This window comes from Thalassophryne amazonica, chromosome 17, assembly GCF_902500255.1.
Source record: "Thalassophryne amazonica chromosome 17, fThaAma1.1, whole genome shotgun sequence".
NCBI classification, from domain to species: domain Eukaryota; kingdom Metazoa; phylum Chordata; class Actinopteri; order Batrachoidiformes; family Batrachoididae; genus Thalassophryne; species Thalassophryne amazonica.
Genome location: NC_047119.1, coordinates 36,807,355 through 36,828,236, shown reverse-complemented (window position 1 = coordinate 36,828,236; position 20,882 = coordinate 36,807,355). Strand labels below are relative to the sequence as shown.

The window sequence follows — 20,882 nt, the reverse complement described above, 5'->3', positions numbered from 1 at the left end:
TACTTGATAAGATGTTTGATGTCCCTCACTCTGGAGGAGGATCACGTCTGAACTCCTGGAGTTTCTCTTTGTACTGCAGGTGAGGGGCTTTTTTCTTTTGCAGTGTGGTAGCGGTGGTATTCTTGGCTCCGACCTGATGGCGCACTGCCACTTGCCATGTAGATAAGAGTTGGGTCTCTTGTTGATCCGTATTGGTTGGGGCTGGGATGATGGTCACCGGAAAACCGCGGGAAGCCATGTCCTCTGTCGCCTCTGCTGCGTTCTGATACAGGCGGGTACCATCATTATAAAAAACACTCAGTCATGCTGGGTAGGGGGTCTGGAATTTAATTTTCCATTCCTTGAGTACTTTCTTTGCTTCTGCATATTCCACATGTCTCTTGAGGACTGCAGATGGATAGTCATGGTCTATGTAGAAGCGGGTGTTGTTGTAGAAAACCTCTCTTTTTTGCCAGGCTCTCCGGATCACCTTTTCAGTGGGTCAGTGGGTTTGGGCACCGGAGCCCTGTGTGCTCTCTCAATTTTGAGCTGTGTCTGGTGGAAATCCCAGTAACTCTTTCAATAGGTTTTCCAGGAAAGAGGGGATATTGTTCCCCTCTGCGCCTTCTGGTATGCCGTATATTCGAATGTTGTCTCTGCGAGCCCGTCCTTCTTGATCGATCAGTTTAGCATCCATGTCAGCCTGGCATTGTGAGAGCCGTTTTAGTAGCGTTGACACCGCTTGTAATGCTGTTTCTGCTTCGTCAGTTCGTGTCTCAGCTTCCACCAGCCTGCCGTTCGTCTTGTGTAGTTCTTGTTTAATCTCTGTGAGTTGGTGTTTATTATCTCGCCTGAAGTCCCGCAGTTCATTCAATATGCCGCACAGGCTGGTGTCTTCGTCCTCATTCGTCCCGCTAGTTGGGGAGCTACTTCAGCTAGCATCGCTTTGTAGCATGCCTTCATCAGGATTTACTGTCGCGGCCACATTTTACCACTTCTTGTGCTAACCCTGTTCATCATCGCATTTACAAAACACTTACTTTTGACTTATCTCAGGGGTTATCAGGGTTAATTTGTGAAACCGTCGGCGAGCACAGATCTCAAGCTGCCATCTTTGTTGCGACCCGGAAATTTCTTTGAAAATGCCTTTTTTACAAATAAAAAAATGGAATATTTTACAAAAGCACATTTATCTGTAAACACCAACACACGACACACCTCACATTAACGTGTTGGTTTACATACAATGAATGAGTCAACCAATCAGTGTTAGTGGAGGCACATTTTACCCAGAATCCTTTGCGATCTGTCTGTGTTTGTTACAAAACTTCAGAATTCAACATTAACCCTCTGGGGCCGACGCCGTCGTATACAGCAGCTAAGACCAAGCTTTACTAAATTATAAATAACTTTTGAATGATATGAGATAGAAACTTACTTTTTTTTTTTTTTTTTTGCTGAAAAGTTAACTCCACGGACTTTCGAGCCAGCCATCGGCCATCTTTGTACTCCTCATAGAAGCTGTGTGATGACATGCGCAATGTGAGTAATTGGTTCACCATCACATGGTTTTCCAAAATCCAATCGTAGGGCAGATTTACCTCACGTGAAAAGCCAAAGATCGTTTTCAGGAGTGATATGTTACTAGTTGACCCGTTTGAATAGCCCCCTGGGTGCTCCAATGAGTACATACTATTAGTATGTACTCAGTGCACCCTGCGCCATTACGCACAGCGATCAGTGAAAGCAGGAGCACACGGAGAGCCTCTGATGACAATCTCACGTGCGCAAACAAAGAGTGTGTAACTATCAGGATTGCTCCACTAGTTTGCTTGTGAATGTTACTGGATAACTCTGTTGCTTTCTCTGCGTAAAGCACTGTTTACCATATCAATGGACAACAAAACGCATAGACCATTTTGTATATATTGTTCAAAATGTGCATTTTTGTTTATTGTTTGAACCTTTTTGTTGTTCAGTCTTTCACACAAGACCTCAAATTACCTTTATAAAGTGTCAAAACAGTTGTTTATTATAGTTTGCTGTGTGTTTTGAATAAATGTGTGTGGAAAATTATTTTTCACTTTATTTTGATTTATTTTTTCCTTGCCTATTTTTGATTGTAAACCTTTATTAGACTTATAAAACACAACAAAAACATATATATTCTGAAAGCACAGGTTGTCCTGAAAAAAAGAGATATAAAACTTGATTGTGGGATGCAGGGAGAGCTGTTAACAGCAATAATAAAACATTTATGACAGGCGAGTGAACTGTACAAAAAATGCCCTCGGACCCCAGGGGGTTAAAAGATATATGTTATATATTAACTTTGTACAAATGACAGAATTGACATTAATGGAGTTATTCTATCAGTATTAATTTTATTTATACACCAAACCATAAGTCAGCAATGCTTTATTTTCCAAGACCTGACAACAGTGTTATGATTGAGTAGAGAGTTGACCTTTGTGGCTCCTCTCAGCTTGCTTCTGTGCTGGAAGCCATGTAGTAAACAGGAGCTTCCAGCAGGGGGCAGGACGCTCAAAGACAGAAGTGCTGACTCATTGTTTGGGTCTGTTGTCACTTTTGATGCTACCAGAATTGATTGTGGTGTTAAAACTCCAGATCAGCTTGTTAGTAGTTGCAAGTGTACCGGAGACAATACTAGAATTTATCGGTTATCGGTTATCTGTAACTTCTGATACATTTTTGGGTGGTTTATCAGTTTAGCTTTATAAAAGATAACTTTTCAGTTATCTGATTATCTGTTATTGAAGTTAATTTTTTGGTTATCTGTGCCCACCACTGGTTATTGTCACAATGTTCACTGGACAAATCACTTCATCCTTCATCCTCATTAATATGCAAATAAATGCACCAAACTACTCTAAAATCTAATCACTGCACTTACCAATGGACAACAACAATATAGGTATAAGTTGTCTACAATGTACTGTTATTGCCATGTTAACAAATCACTTCATCCTTCATCATCATTAATATGCAAATATATGCACCAAACTACTCAGATCTAATCAATGTATCTTCTTCTCAATGGATATCTACAGTATAGGTATGAGTTATTCCCATGTTAACAAAATAAACCACTTCATCCTTCATCGTCAGCAAATATAAGCATCAAACAACTTTAAAATCAACCCAGTACAGCTACTCCCCAGTGGATACCTATGGTATAGGTATCAAATATCTCTCATCTGCTGTTATTGAGTCATCACAGTCTCAAGACAAATCACTCCAATCCTTCATCCTCATTAATATGCAAATATATCAAGGTGTTTTTGGTAATGCTTTAAGGATTATCCCAAATTAGAAAACAGAATTTCACAAAATTTGATTAAAAGATTAGCCTAAGTTCATGTGCATAATAGGAGGAAACCGAGGATAAAGCTGTTGGTGTTGTTTTGTTTGTTTTTGTTTTCATTGCATGATAGCATATGGGACTATAAAAGATTTTCAAAGAAGTTCAATTTTGTGGTTCAATTTTGGCGCAGATCCTGATAGAAGAACAAAGCCAAGAAACGACAGTAAATGCAACGGTTCCTTTGGTATTTACACTAATCGTGCCCTTTAAGTTGACATCATTTTTTTATTTTTACATGTTTACTTCCTCCCAAACAACTGCATTCTGCAGCCATGAAATCTAAAGTTAAATTTCATCCCCAAGCAGCCAATTATTTTGTCTGTTCCAACTGTAATCCTCACAGTTTCACAGCTTTTAGCCTTTAACTACAGTACTCACCGCGCGCGACGCGGCACCGCCTTGTCACAGTGACTAATTATAACATATTGACATCAGCTTATGTGTGAGGGCTCACGCGTGTTCATGCATGTGTATGAGCCTGTGCGAGCGCAAGCTATACCACTGTTAGGCTCCAAAATGATTTTAAATCCGGTTAAGGGGATTTTCAATTAATTCCAAGAGGGCCCTTACATTTTGATCGTGCCGTATTTTTAGCACATTTCTCCCTCTGATGCAACAGCGTCTTCAGACACGATTCACACGCCCAACAACATGTACGGTGCGTCCGGCTTCAGTTACAAATGCATATACTCGAGACCGCTGCAGATGTATGCATTTAGGTAGTCGTACCAATGGGCATGAAAACAGTAAGGGCTGTGGCAGTCAGACTTGACCTTCACCCAAATGGCTGCACCAGAGCAATTTTGGGATCCACTTAAGTGTGCGCCACATTTGGTCCACATCAGGTTGACCTTGAACAAAATGAATTCTTTAATGGCTATTTGCAGGTTGACTTTCCACTGACCTACCAAGTTTGGTAGAAATCTGCAAAAGGACCTGTCAAGTGTAGGCCAGCAAATAGACCCGTAAACATGACCTTGGCCCCGATGACTGACCTTTGGCAAATTTCACCTTACTGGAAGGTTCTGGACCCCCCCAATTCATATGTGTTCCAAAGTTAGTGCAAATCTAAGTAAAAATCTTACATTTTGCCTTTTCACCTGATGACCTTGACCCTAAAGATTAACATTTGGCAAATTCGACCCTGGCTGGACAAGTCCAAGAACCCACCTTATGCCATTAGAGTAGAAAAAAAAAAACCTGGGATGAGGGGGCGGGGAGGGGATAAACAGACACACAGACAACTTTGTTCAAATTATAGTACGACTATAATTTGTAGCTGTAGGCATGAAGACAGTACCTGCTATGACAATCTGACATTTGATCCCAATTACCTTGAACCTCACCCACTTGAATAGAAGAACAAACAAACATTCAGGCAGATAAACACTTTTCAGATTGTACTGTGATTCTCTCTTTGTTTGTCCATCACCCACACCCAATTCTGGTGTTATATAGGAAAGTCAGATGCAGGTATGTATGCCTAACTGTGACTAGCCTGTTGCTTAGCAACAGTAACAACGTCAACCGACGCAAAATATAAACGCAACACTTTTGGTTTTGCTCCCATTTTGTATGAGATGAACTCAAAGATCTAAAACTTTTTCCACATACACAATATCACCATTTCCCTCAAATATTGTTCACAAACCAGTCTAAATCTGTGATAGTGAGCACTTCTTTGCTGAGATAATCCATCCCACCTCACAGGTGTGCCATATCAAGATGCTGATTAGACACCATGATTAGTGCACAGGTGTGCCTTAGACTGCCCACAATAAAAGGCCACTCTGAAAGGTGCAGTTTTATCACACAGCACAATGCCACAGATGTCGCAAGATTTGAGGGAGCGTGCAATTGGCATGCTGACAGCAGGAATGTCAACCAGAGCTGTTGCTCGTGTATTGAATGTTCATTTCTCTACCATAAGCCATCTCCAAAGGCGTTTCAGAGAATTTGGCAGTACATCCAACCAGCCTCACAACCGCAGACCACGTGTAACCACACCAGCCCAGGACCTCCACATCCAGCATATTCACCTCCAAGATCGTCTGAGACCAGCCAGTCGGACAGCTGCTGAAACAATCGGTTTGCATAACCAAAGAATTTCTGCACAAACTGTCAGAAACCGTCTCAGGGAAGCTCATCTGCATGCTCGTCGTCCTCATCGGGGTCTCGACCTGACTCCAGTTCGGCGTCGTAACCGACTTGAGTGGGCAAATGCTCACATTCGCTGGCGTTTGGCACGTTGGAGAGGTGTTCTCTTCATGGATGAATCCCGGTTCACACTGTTCAGGGCAGATGGCAGACAGCGTGTGTGGTTTCGTGTGGGTGAGCGGTTTTCTGATGTCAATGTTGTGGATCGAGTGGCCCATGGTGGCGGTGGGGTTATGGTATGGGCAGGCATCTGTTATGGACGAAAAACACAGGTGCATTTTACTGATGGCATTTTGAATGCACAGAGATACCATGACGAGATCCTGAGGCCCATTGTTGTGCCATACATCCAAGAACATCACCTCATGTTGCAGCAGGATAATGCACGGCCCCATGTTGCAAGGATCTGTACACAATTCTTGGAAGCTGAAAATGTCCCAGTTCTCGCATGGCCGGCATACTCACCGGACATGTCACCCATTGAGCATGTTTGGGATGCTCTGGACCGGCGTATACGACAGCGTGTACCAGTTCCTGCCAATATCCAGCAACTTTGCACAGCCATTGAAGAGGAGTGGACCAACATTCCACAGGCCACAATTGACAACCTGATCAACTCTATGCGAAGGAGATGTGTTGCACTGCATGAGGCAAATGGTGGTCACACCAGATACTGACTGGTATCCCCCCCCAATAAAACAAAACTGCACCTTTCAGAGTGGCCTTTTATTGTGGGCAGTCTAAGGCACACCTGTGCATTAATCATGGTGTCTAATCAGCATCTTGATATGGCACACCTGTGAGGTGGGATGGATTATCTCAGCAAAGGAGAAGTGCTCACTATCACAGATTTAGACTGGTTTGTGAACAATATTTGAGGGAAATGGTGATATTGTGTATGTGGAAAACGTTTTAAATCTTTGAGTTCATCCCATACAAAATGGGAGCAAAACCAAAAGTGTTGCGTTTATATTTTTGTTGAGTGTATATACGAGGTCTGTGAGAAAAGTATCGTACCTTTTTATTTTTTTCAAAAACTATATGGATTTGAATCACGTGCGATTACATCAGCCAATATATATATATATTTCCAAGTTCTGAATACCATATTTTCAAGAGTCTCAGTCACAGGGTTTTCTGGTCCTGCGACGTATACACCAGTGCAACTTATATACTGACAAATAATGTATTGGTTATTATTATTATGTCGCAGACCGAAGGGTCCCCCCTAAAACTGCCTTCACTGCACATGCCGCCGCAGTTCACCAATTATCACCTTGTTTCTGCTTCAAACTGCACTCCAGTCATCATCTATCTCAGCAACAGATAGATGAAGCTTTTGTACAACAGTGATCAGAGCACCACGGCTACATGGGCTGTTGGCTGATGCGTTCACTGGGCGTCCATCGTTTCAAAACGTCATGGAATATCGCCTCGTTTCTGCTTAAAACTGACTTTATAATAATTTAAGAGGTTTTACCTTGTCATCTGAAGGTTAATAATCCCATTAATCTATTTGATCTCTTTGGGTGAAGACATTCCGTGTCACACGTGCTGCATGCACACTGACGCATGCGCAGTGGAGGCAAGGCGGACCAATTTTTAGGGGCAGACAGATCCGTCTACGACACCGGTGATTAAACCTACCTTAAAATTTTTTCATTCGAGTTCATTAAAAAAAGAGGTAGAGATTATGTGCCAGGTTTGCATTTTGGCTTATGATGTCACAAAGCTCTGATGGGGATAAAAGTCAGAATTGTGATTGTGCTGCTTTGCTGGTTGACAGAGGTCAAAGTAGAGAATTTGTGTAAGAATTTAATCTCCTTACCCAAAATTCATCCACTTCAACTGCAACTGTGGCACTTGTGGGAAATGAAAAGAATTTTATAATATCTAAACATTCCGGGATAACAGGCAGGAAAAGTATGGTATGAAATGATCAGTTCAAACACAGACTCCGGATAAGGATGTTAACAAAACAACATTAAATTACACTGCCGTCATTATTTAAATACGATTCAGTCCTCAGGGAGACAAAGGTATAGCTCATCTCAAATTTTGTATGTGGAATGAAGTCCCAGAAAATGAGTGAAATTTGATTAGAGGGCTGGCATGGTTTTTCCAGAGCAAGCATCAAATCTGCTTAGATCTCTGTTAAAGTGAGGCTGCACAGGCCAGAAGTGTCCTCAGTCAACCCTGGGACTGGGCGCGGCCAGTAAGGACAGGGGGAGCTAAAGCAAAGGTGATAAAGGTGAAAGAGAGTAATATGGATGGAACTACGGGGGAAAACAGCAGCGGGTAGAAGGAAAGAAGGACTGTGAGAGAATATGAACAGAACAGAGTAAAGGGATTCAAGACAGCTGAGTGTTTAGTGGTTACCACCAAGCAAAGCCTGCAACCTATGACTCATTATGCCGGCCCTATGACAGGATGCCACAAATTCGCGTCCGTCGCCATCATCGCCCGGTGTGTTGCTCTGCTTTCGCTGCGAAAATTCACCCCAGTGTGCCACCAAATAGAAGGAGCTTCCATTCCGCTCGCCAGCTCCGGTTGTCAGTCAAGTTAACATGACGGACTTTGATCACACAGAGCAAGTTGCTGTGCTCTTAATTGTTGTGGAAAGCTGACAAACGTCGCCAGCGATGCCGTCCCTGGGTTCACAACATCCTCATGAGATGTTCCCAATTCAGGGAGTATCATTATTTGCTGCAGGAGCTGCGTCTGGATGACGGCCGCTTTCAATGGTCCTTCCGCCTCTGCAGGACCCAGTTTGAGGACCTCCTGTCCCATTCACGCGCGCACATGTGAACAATTAAAAAAAAAAACTGTCCGCTGCTGCGGTGCTGCTGCTCGCACTCTGTCATAATTGTGTTTATAAACCAGTCACCATTTGTTTTATTATACATCTGTGTAGTTAATAAATAAAATAATCTTCATGGACAGTTCGCTCGCGCGTGCACATAGGACAAGAAAAAACTGTCCACTGCCACTGCTAAGGGGCTGCAGCTCGCTCTTCCCCCAAAAACTCTGTTATAATTGTGAAATAAAGGACAAAAGGGACATAAGTCCTGCTCACAGGCTGCTACCAGAACAGGACATGTTCACATCCAACTCAGTCAAACTCCAGACATCTCCACGTCACTACATATCCAGTCCCTGATTGGTCATCGCAGCTCGACAAGATGAAAAACTTCGGATTTTTCAACTTGGGGAGGAGGGCAATGCGGCGCGACACGACACGATATTGCGCCACAAACACGCCAATCGCTCAAAATCGCTTCATTCGCGTCCATCGCATCACGTAGTGTGGCTTGGCTCCACAGTGCATCGGTGCGACATGGCAACCTGTCACCGCTGACGCTCGCGTCGCGCCCGATGTGAACGCGGCTTTAGAGTTACAGCATTTGTTTGGTTTTGTTTTCAATTATTAATGTTAATAATAATCTAATGTTACTATGTGCCAAACATTCTTCGGAATCGGAATTTCATAATATATTAAATCACCTCCACCTGACAATTTACAGCAACGCAGCAACGCAGAGTAACACATCAAATGTGAAACCGTTTTAATATTTTGCCACCGTCCACGTGATATTTTATGGTCTGAAATCTCACACGATAAACCAATCAGATTTGCAGAAAAAATGTAATTGGATTAGAATGCTGTATGTACATGGGATTTTAATATATTTCATTTTATTTATTTGCAGGATTTATTATATTCGTCTCTTTTGCACTCATTCAACGCTGATACTAAAGCAGTGTGAAACGTGCTTCATCTCTCGCCAGTTTCCCTTCAGTATAAGGAAGCAGAAGGAATGGCATGGAGAAATAGGGCATAATGTCATTAAGGAGACAACTTGAGCCATCTGAAAGAACATTGTCTGAGCAAAATTCAATTATGGGCAGAATAGAAACCTCAGCCTAAATACACCCTGTCTAATATCAGCTGTGGATCAGCCGCCTCATGAGTCAACACAATGTGAATCTTGTGAATATCCTGGGAGTGGCCGATTTGTTGCAGATGAATTGTTATATTACACTGACGCTCATTAACCCTGTTTTGGGTCCACATGATTGATTAGCAGGAGTAAAAATTGAGATTATTGGGTTATGTGACGGGATGCTGCTTTAGGGATCATTGATTAGTTGTTGCTTTTCACTGTGGGATAGCCCGTAATATCATCAGGACTACTATTTGTACATAGTAGCTGCTTGCAGAGCTCAACCGCTGCCATAGGGACGGTATCCGGGGAAACAGCTGTGACCTTTTAGCAGCACCGCGCTCGAAGGTCATCGTGCACCTACGGTACCTTCCTCCAAACGTCCATCACAGATTGTTTCCAAGCAACTGGTCAAAAGCCTTTTCACACCATATGTTATCTTGTCATTGTAAGACACAAAGCAGTAGGACTAGAATGGCACTCAGTCGTGTTGTCTTTGAACGTCTCTCGACTCAACCCCACAAATCTGCTCATTAGGACAAGTAGTCTCTGTAACAATGTTAATGTATTTGTATCAAATGTCCTGGGACCACCCCTTATTGTGGCTCCACCCCAAAGCTTAATGGCCTTTACTCAAATGGCAACCTGTAGTGCTAGTAGCCAGTTAACCGACAACATTATTTCTGTCCATTGAAGAATATAACTGCATTTTCTGCTACTATTCTTGCGCTTATCTTTCAGAAACAACCAGAATAAATCATCCGGTTTGTATGATTAAAATGGATATGCGTTTGACCCGATTCTGTAACGCTGATGTTTGAGTAATGGCGTGACGTTTCTGCCATAATCCTAAAACTACTATTTTATGATCATATTGTGTTCATGTATGCTTGCACTGTCCAGTTGACCATTTTTAGACTCATATTAGTATAATATCCACTGTATTGGACTCAGGGCTTCTTTGTAAGAGCACATTCTGTGCGGAAGATATTGTACTCGTCATTCTACTTTGGACTAATCGTGGGAATAGTCTAACTGCTTATGCGGTCTATTTGGTGTCAGTGGAATGTCTTGATGAGATGTACCCCGTCTATATTGTTGCTGTGAAACTAAGTGTTGAACCGCAGGCACATCTGTGCATGCTAGCCTGCTGACATTTAAGATATATGTTACGGCTAAGGATAATCTTGTGAAGTGTGTTCATGCCCACACAGAGTTGTTTTGCAGATTCTCACAGGAACAAGGGAGGAAGCCTGAAGCATGTGGCCATGACCTGTCCTGTACAGGCCAGTCAGGGACGGGTGTGGTAAAGACACTCTAGGGAAGTGACGTGCTGGAAACAGCTCCTTCAGAGCTAGATTTGCCACACAACGCGAGTGGAGGAGAATTCCCAGAAGCAGACGGTTCTCACCAACCTCTTGGACCAATGAAAGGAAGAGACAAAACAACACAATAGCTGAATCACTGTTAGAGGAGGTTATTTAAGTGAATGATAGATAGCAAGGGGGACTCTTCTTATGTCCTGCTGAGAGCTAAGGCTACGTCAGGGCTGACAACAAGATCCACAGAGCTCTGTGTAAGTCTGATTTTAATAGTCAGTGTTGGTTTAAATAAAACTCTGTTCTGAACAGTAAATCAGGCAGGGTGCAATCTGAACAGATTCTTTTGGGTCATGACTTCTTTGTTTCAACCTTCCCTGGGACCAACGGACACGCGGCGATTGGCGGACGAGGTCAAGGATATTGGGGGCCAGTCTCCAACACCATCAAACATTGATGAAGTTGGTATCTAAGACCAATATTTATACTAGCTAACCATTTCCAACATTATTTCTGTCCATCAAACACTGATGAGGTTAGTATCTAAGACCAACATTTATACTAGCTAACCATTTCCAACATTATGTCTGTCCATCAAACATTGATGAGGTTGTATCTAGGGCCAGCATTTATGCTAGCTAACCATTTCCAACATCATTTCTGTTTACATGACACCTAAATAGAGCCTTGTTTTTTGATTGGTGGTTTGTATGTCACGTGATAGTGATCGTTTCTATTTGCAATATTGTTCCATTCACATTTTCCCTTGGCACGGTGACAGTGCTTAGTTTAAAAACAAACATGGCGGAGTTTGTTTTGGGGACAGACGACAATTTAAACGAGGGTATTGGCGGTGCTCATTCTTCTAACACAAAAAAAAAAAAATCCAGTATGCTGTAAGCCATCTGGAGGCATTTGCAGTATTTGCTGGGACATCTGTAGCTGAAGTACAGTGTTGTCAGATGAAGAGCTCAACAAATTTCTGTCACGATTTTTCACTGGACTGAGGAAAGCAGATAGCAGTCTGTACACGAAGAAGTCAATGCATGGCATTGGGTACGGACTACATCGTCATTTTAAGACCATGAGAGATGTTGATATTACCAAAGCTTTGCTATTTAACCTCTTAAACCCTAGAGTCCCCAATTGATGTGCCCTGTTTTGGAACATTTGAACACTCATATCTAACTGATGCTGACACCAACATACACTTATTACACATCAAAATGTCAAGAAAAGTCTCCTCTACAAAAGTATCCACTTCAATTACATATCAACTAACCACAGCTGAAACGCCAAGCAAATAAAGACATAAAATGGAATTCATTTTTTGGGGAAAAAAAAAAACAAAAAAAACCTCATTTACTCCTACCAAGTATTATTTACTTTCAATTTTTTTGCATCCACAACATCCCCTAAGACCTGTCTTTTAGCTGCCTAAAAGAGCTAACTTTTGCATTTTTGACCTTGTACAAGCCGAGAAATAAATCATAATGTATGGGTATGTGATTTGGTGAAATAGGCTCTAGGGCTTAAGGGGTTAAAGTTCGTGTTAGACTGTTTGGAACCTCTTGACCTCAAAGGACCAGTGATGCACACCAAAATGTAAGTTCCTTTTCGCTTATTGATAAATTAATAAAACATCAAATGACAAGGATCTATTTTAGGTCTTATATAGAACAAATAATGAATGTTTTTTCATTTGTGCAATGGAAAAAATATTTCATTACCATTGCACTGATAAACATTTATTATTTTCATACTACCAAACATTAACAATGTCTAAGGCCATTATGCTAGCTAACCAGTTCCAACATTATTTCTGTCCATCAAACATTAATGAAGTTAATATCTCAGACCAACATCTATGCTAGTTAACTATTTCCATTATTTCTGTCCATCAAACATTGATGAAGTTGATGTCTAAAATCAACATGCTAACTAACGATCCCCAACATTATTACTGTCCAAAGTTGATATCCAAGACCAACATGCTAACCAATCATTTTTAACATGATTTCTCTCTATCAATCATTGACAAAATTAATCCACCATACCCACTACTCCAATTAAGGATCGGGGGTGCTTCTTGCTGTGAGGGACAGCATATACTAACCACTACACCACCACGCTGTCCTTGTTGAGGATAATGTCCAAAACGAACATTTATGCTAGCTAACTATTTCCAACATTAATTCTTCATTGAACACTGATGAAGTTGATATGTTTCTCAGTTAGAAACATAAGAAAATCATATTTTTTGGACCACATTCTGATCATGTGTGACTATTGTACATATTTAAATTATGTAGATCCAACAGACTTTTTGTTCAGTGCACAGCCATTTTACTTTATTCACCTGCTGCAGCTAAATATTTCTCCACCATTCAGGGCCCCTTCACATATAACACGAATGAGGACAAATGGGCGCACGACGGAGGATTGACGGCACTCATGAAAAATCTGAGCTGCACTGAAACACCTTGTACACCAGTCTGCACAACTATTCAGCCACAGCATATGCACTCCACATTCGCATCGCGCTCATGCTGGAAACCCAATCAAACGGCATCAAGATGGGGTCGTACTGCTATCTGACCGTGGTCGCAGCATTTGTACAGCATGCCGTATGCAGGTCGGACCATGGTTGACATGTAATCACATCATGAGTTGGATGTCATTCCTAATCAAGTAGGGAGGGAGCTGACCCCAGCCAATGGCCAGTGACTGCGTTCCTGCATTCCTCCTTGCACCACTCAGCTGCCACATCAGCGCAGTGCAAAGCTGGGGAACACATATTGTTACATGTGCTCCAATCAGCCATGTACAAGGCACGGTGGTGCATGTGTGTCTTCAAAAGATGACGACATGGGGAAAAATAAAAAAGAAACAAGATCACCTTTGGATCGCCCCCAGCCACATCTCAGTGTGCACGGCGATGACCACGCAGGCAGAGATGCACCAGGCAGGTGACCGCAGCAGCCGTGAACATCGTTGGCCTGACTGCCGGTGACTGCATGTGCGAGGGAGGGAGGGACACTTAATTTCATCTTATTCATGTACTTTCATTAATTCCTTGTTTACTTCCATGCGCATGGTTCATGAACAAAAAGGAACAGAAGGATGATCATTCTTGTGTTCTCTGCTCTTTATAACAGGAATTAAATATTTTTACAGACAAAAAGAAATCCATTTGTTTACTCAGTTCCAACACAGGCGCTGTCCCAGCATCAAGGTCATCAAGCATCAATTCAACATCATAACCACGAGTAACATGATTGTCTTACATTTAAAAGGTACATTCATTGTTCTGATAAAGTTCTATGGTCTCATGATTTTGTCCTTATACATTTTCTTCAACTTATTAACATCTGTACAACATTTAACTGCTTCTGCTGCTGTGAGAGCGCAATGTGGTATCACACCTCTCACCATGGTCACACTGTGTTCGTGCACATGCACACGATTGTGCACAAAACCGTCACCGCGGGATCGTACGGCATCTGTACACGGCTGTCCGACCGTCTGTCCCTCCCGACTGCAGCTGGAATTTTTCGGGTTTCAACCATTCGGGCTATTTCAGCCTCATTCATCCAACTTCATGTTATGTGTGAAGGGGCCTTCAATGATGTCACTGGAAGTTATTGCAAACAGAATGGAAAATAGTTACTTTTATTTCACATACATTTGCAAAATTATTAAATTTTGGTTCAAAGCCTTGTTTCTGAGTAATCTATTTAAAACCCTACCTTCTAATCAATTCATTATCAAATCAAATTGATAAGATTCTTCTCAGCTCAAGTGTCAGTTATCAGTTTCACCCCATAAAAATGGTTTTACAAAACATTTAAGCTTCATATGTTCAGTGATCTGACACACATCACTGAAAGCTACAGTTTGTGTTGCACTGGTTTCACTCTGTTTTACTCTAATATGAACCCAGCGAGGCTGAGAACAGACACAGCCATTATGCTTTGTCAGTTTGCTTCTGCCAGTTTGCGCGACTCCTCCAAACGGGCACGTTGCCAAGACGACAGCTCACACGGCTTGCCATCTGAGACCACCTGGGGGAAGCCTTGGTAGGACAAAATCCAGCCTGCTCAACACAGAAATGCATGCGCTATTATGTGCAAAAACATACACCAAAGCACATGGCCCTCTTCATATGTTTTACAGCACGTTACACGTGCACACTTGTAGCATAACCGAGACGTAGCACGGGGAGAGTGAGTCACCATGCCATTCACAGCTGCGTCCTTGAAGAATAAAACACACACCGAGGAATTAAATGAAGTGTGTGTTCTGTGTCATTCTCAGAGGTACAAAAACAGCTTAATGCTTTCAACTCCTGAGAGGAAATTACTAAATATGGATATTTATCATAAGTGTATTTTATCTGCTCCTTGCAGAGAGACTGTGAGACAGACCTGTGCACAACAGATAATGGGAACATGAAAAGGCCCCATTAGGAAATTTACCAGCTTTCTGTACTGCTGCTTCTCTTGGCGAAGGGTGGCCACTTCCAGGTTCAGAGCTTGATTTCTTTCCGCCAGCAGTCGGAATCTGTTCAGGCTGTGATTCGAGTTGCTTGTAGCTTGATGGGATGAAACATTGTATCTTGACTGCAAGAGACAAAATATGCAAAAAATTTAGCACATGCAACATGTAGGCTTTTCTTACCGAACACCTAGCTGAGGGAGGCGACGGTCTAGAGCAGTGGTCTCCAAACTATTCCAGAAAGGGCCGAGAGGGTGCAGGTTTTCTTTGCAGCCACTGACTCCAGCAGGTGATTTCACTGATTAACATCACTTGGAGCTGGTGGGATGAGTTCATATGCTAGAGTCAGTGGCTGCAAACAAAACCTGCACCCTCTCGGCCTTTTCTGGAATAGTTTGGAGACCACTGGTCTAGAGGTTAAAACTTCAGGCTTGACTCTAGATGATCCTTAGTTTGATTCTGTCAGGCAGGAAAATCTTCAAGGTCCCTTGGGCAGAAACCTTAATACCCATGCTCAAGGGACCTCCAGACCTTCAAGGTCCCTTGGGCAAGACCTTTAATACCCATGCTCAAGGGACCTCCAGACCTTCAACGTCCTCCAGGGTCCCTTGGGTAAGACCCTTAATACCCTTGCTCAGTGGATCACCAAACCTTCAAGGTCCTCCAAGGTCCCATGGGTAAGACCCTTAATACCCTTGACCAAAGGATCGCGAAACCTCAAAGTCCTCCAAGGTCCCTTGCGGTTAAGACCCTTAATACCTTTGCTCAATGGAGACCAAATTGCTGTTCATGCCAGGCTGTATACATGTTTATTTCTGCTGTAAAGTTTGACATTTTAACATAGCCTTCTATGACAATCTGATCTCATTCAGAGCCAGCCTCAAGTAGCCATTCAAGAAACCGCAACTTTTTCTCTCTTCTGGGTGGTTCATTTTTGACAGAGGTGAGAAATGAGAAATGAGCACTTGGCCAAAATGTTGGCATGGCATTCCTCATAATGCAAGTGATACTTCTCATCTCATCCAGGTCTTTGTAAATCACCACTAGTTTGACACAGATTAATTCCAGCGTTACCCAAGGACCTCCAAAATATAACGCAACACTTTTGGTTTTGCTCCCATTTTGTATGAGATGAACTCAAAGATCTAAAACTTTTTCCACATACACAATATCACCATTTCCCTCAAATATTGTTCACAAACCAGTCTAAATCTGTGATAGTGAGCACTTCTCCTTTGCTGAGATAATCCATCCCACCTCACAGGTGTGCCATATCAGATGCTGATTAGACACCATGATTAGTGCACAGGTGTGCCTTAGACTGCCCACAATAAAAGGCCACTCTGAAAGGTGCAGTTTTGTTTTATTGGGGGGGATACCAGTCAGTATCTGGTGTGGACCACCATTTGCCTCATGCAGTGCAACACATCTCCTTCGCATAGAGTTGACCAGGTTGTCAATTGTGGACTGTGGAATGTTGGTCCACTCCTCTTCAATGGCTGTGCGAAGTTGCTGGATATTGGCAGGAACTGGTACACGCTGTCGTATATGCCAGTCCAGAGCATCCCAAACCTGCTCAATGGGTGACATGTCCGGTGAGTATGCCGGCCATGCAAGAACTGGGACATTTTCAGCTTCCAAGAATTGTGTACAGATCCTTGCAACATGGGGCCGTGTATTATCCTGCTGCAACATGAGGTGATGATCTTGGATGTGGCACAACAATGGGCCTCAGGATCTCGTCACGGTATCTTTGTGCATTCAAAATGCCATCAATAAATGCACCTGTGTTCTTCGTCCATAACAGACGCCTGCCCATACCATAACCCCACCGCCACCATGGGCCACTCGATCCACAACATTGACATCAGAAAACCGCTCACCCACACGACGCCAACATCCTAGCTGTCTGCCATCTGCCCTGAACAGTGTGAACTGGGATTCATCCATGAAGAGAACACCTCTCCAAGTTGCCAACGCCAGCGAATGTGAGCATTTGCCCACTCAAGTCGGTTACGACGACGAACTGGAGTCAGGTCGAGACCCCGATGAGGACGACAAGCATGCAGATGAGCTTCCCTGAGACGGTTTCTGACAGTTTGTGCAGAAATTCTTTGGTTATGCAAACCGATTGTTTCAGCAGCTGTCTGAGTGGCTGGTCTCAGACGATCTTGGAGGTGAACATGCTGGATGTGGAGGTCCTGGGCTGGTGTGGTTACACGTGGTCTGCGGTTGTGAGACTGGTTGGATGTACTGCCAAATTCTCTGAAACGCCTTTGGAGACAGCTTATGGTAGAGAAATGAACATTCAATACATGAGCAACAGCTCTGGTTGACATTCCTGCTGTCAGCATGCCAAATGCACGCTCCCTCAAATCTTGCGACATCTGTGGCATTGTGCTGTGTGATAAAACTGCACCTTTCAGAGTGGCCTTTTATTGTGGGCAGTCTAAGGCACACCTGTGCACTAATCATGGTGTCTAATCAGCATCTTGGTATGGCACACCTGTGAGGTGGGATGGATTATCTCGGCAAAGGAGAAGTGCTCACTATCACAGATTTAGACTAGTTTGTGAACAACATTTGAGGGAAATGGTGATATTGTGTATGTGGAAAAAGTTTTAGATCTTTGAGTTCATCTCACACAAAATGGGAGCAAAACCAAAAGTGTTGCGTTTATATTTTTGTTGAGTGTATGCTAAATCTCTTCCATTGTCTTCATCTAAAAGGTAATGGACTCTGTTCTGGGATATGACCAAGATTACAGAAAATTATAATCTGCTTTAACTCACCAAAATTTGAGACCTTTTGTTTGAGGCCAGATTCAAGATTCCTACCACGTTCCCTGAGAATTGGTTCCTTTATTTTTGAATAAAACATCCAACAAATCATGAGGACAAAAAACACCTCAGCGAAAACTATCATGAAAGGATGAGAGAAGCAAACAGTGACTGTCAGATGATCCAGGAATTAGTCACCTCCCATGGGGAATGGATTACCAGGCCTGAAAATGATACTGCGGGACAACAAGGCGGTTTGAAAATCAGCAAGAACTACCCCTTTACATCTCAAAAAATAAATAAAATTCTTGTTTGATGATGCAGTGGGTTTTGAATCAGGATTTACCCTCTGCAGACTCAAACAGGCTTCATGTCTGTTTAAAGCAGGTGGAAGCTACTCCTGAAGTCTGCAGTTGCCTCTACTGTCCCCTTCATCCATCAGTTTGTAAAATCTAGCTCACAAGTGTTTTTTGGTTTACTTTGGAGCCAAAAGGGAGATTTCAGGCAGTGGAACAACTGAGCGGCTGTTTGGATAAGTAAAGGCGGAGGCTGATTTAGAAGTGCACGCAGACTTCTTCCCATTATGTCTGAAATGAGACTCTCCAAGCACTCAAGGACACATTTTGCTGTGTTTTGCTTCAGATGACAGAACTCTTCCCTACGAGCCTGAGAATGGATTTAATGCTCCAGACAGTCCGTTCTCAGCGGAGAAACAGAAATCGCACTATAATCCGAGAAACGTTTGTTTGTTCCAATACTACTCCAAGGCCAATTTCAACCAAACTTTCTGTGTGCATATATGTACGTTGACCCCAGAATTGCCCTTAATGGAGCTTGTCTTAGCAAAGGTTAAGGTAACTGGGGTCACAGGGCTGTTCACCTACTCCTCCCAGGTCCTTTGGCAGATTTCTACAAACCTGAATATTTTTGATTGACAGTCAACCCCAGAATTCTGCCTTTGGCAGTTTGTTTGGGCAAAGGTCAATGTTAGTGGATTAAAGGTCCAAAATTATTGATTTTCACTACGATTTTGCACCAAACGTGGCACACATAATATATGTAGGTGGGTTCTGGAACAGCCCAGGCAAGATCAATTTTACCAAAGGTCAACCATTTGGGTCAAGGTCACTGGGTTCATAGGTACAAACTGACATTTTCCACTGTGATTTGTAACAAATGGGTCACATATGAGGGTGGGTTCTGGAATTGCCCAGGTGACTGTAAATTTGCCAAAGGGGCAATGTTATAGGCATCAAAAGGTCAAAGTGGAAACTTTTCACTACGATTTGCACCACACGTGACACACATAGGGGGTGGGACCTGGAATTGCTCAAGCAAGGTCAAATTTGCTAAATGTCAATCACTAAGGTCAAGGTCATTGGGATCAAAGTTCAAATCTAAGATATTATTTCCCCCACTACAATTTGCATCAAACCTGGTACATATATGGAGGTGGGTTCTGGAATTGCACAGCTGAGCTCAAATTTGCCAAATGTCAGTCATTGGGGTCAAGGTCACTGGGGTGAAAGGTCAAAATTGACTTTTTTTTTTTTTTACAATGTTTTGCACCAAATGCGGCACACATAGGAGATGGGTTCTGGAATTGCCCAAGCAAGGTCAAACCTGCCAAAGTGCAGTCACTAAGGTCAAGATGATGTCTTCACCAAATGTGGCACACACTTAGACGGATCGTTGAATTGCCCTGACAAGATCAGCCACAGGTCAATCATTTGGGTGAAGGTCATTGGGGTCAAATGTCACACTGTCATGGTATCTTCATGCCCATGTGTGCTCTTTGCTAGTGTATGAAATGAGAATATTCTGAAGAGCTGCTATTGAAAACCTCAAATGGGGTGTCAGCTTCCCACTTCGTGCCAGAAGCAGCTATAAAAAGAAAATATCACCCAACACAAAAAGCATCTTGTACTACATTTCTCTGCAGCTCTGCTTTAACTCCAAAATTTATAAATGATCTTTTCCCACTTGGAGGAATTTTAAGGAAGAGGTGAGAATGTCAGACTTTTTATTCGGTTATGTGTTTTTTTATTGTGATGACAGATTGTGCTCTCCTCACTTCATAGCATTGAAAAATATCAATTAATGCACTATCAGAACATTTGCTGCCCTTTTGTGTGACTGGCCAGATACCCTGACAGCAATCCAGATAGTCAACTTCCTCAAACCGTGCAATAAAAATAAACTTTTGTGAGATGTATTTTACCCAGACAGCCAAAGCAACCAGTACCGCTAATGTGGTGCCGCTGACAAACATGCAGAGAGAATGCCAGATCCACCTCCTAATACACTGAGCCTGCCAAGCAGACGAGCCTATGGACCACCAGCTAACATGGCACAGACACACAGACCGACACGCCAGGCAGACACACACGCAACCAGCCTGTTTAGAGAAAGATTTTCAGCCAAATGGAGACCCGCAGGCACCAGTTTACAAATGGTTAAGGTCAGGTCAGATCAGGGATCATGCATTGGTGTCACATGTTGCTCCAAAATAGCCATCTATCTGCTGTAGCCAGGTGAACCATTGGTAGAAGGTTTGAGGGTCAGCCAAGGACAAAGTGATTAAATTGAGAATAATCTGTCAAAGGTCAGGGTTAAAGGTTAATATCCATAAAGGCGATATTTTGAACAGCTATTTCAAGGAAATGAAGCCTAGCATCAGTTCCACCAGATGACTCATGATTCAATGTCTCACACGATCAGCTAACTGTGTACAGCTGTGAAAATAATCACAAATAGATGCCACCGCTAATCACCACCAGAAACCAATAACAAGCAGGTATGTCCTTCCCTGTCTCCCTTA

The 20,882-nt window shown here is 42.7% G+C and overlaps 1 protein-coding gene across 5 annotated transcripts in view; it reads right to left on the bottom strand.

Annotated features, from left to right (window-relative positions):
• The window catches only part of si:ch73-287m6.1 (RIMS-binding protein 2), a 177,105-nt gene that overhangs the window by 137,177 nt on the left and 19,046 nt on the right, over positions 1-20,882 (bottom strand). For all 5 annotated transcript variants that reach the window (XM_034193035.1, XM_034193032.1, XM_034193033.1 and 2 more), the window contains exon 3: positions 15,263-15,406. In XM_034193035.1, coding sequence (XP_034048926.1) covers positions 15,263-15,406 — 144 coding nt within the window. The remainder of the gene's footprint in view (positions 1-15,262; positions 15,407-20,882) is intronic.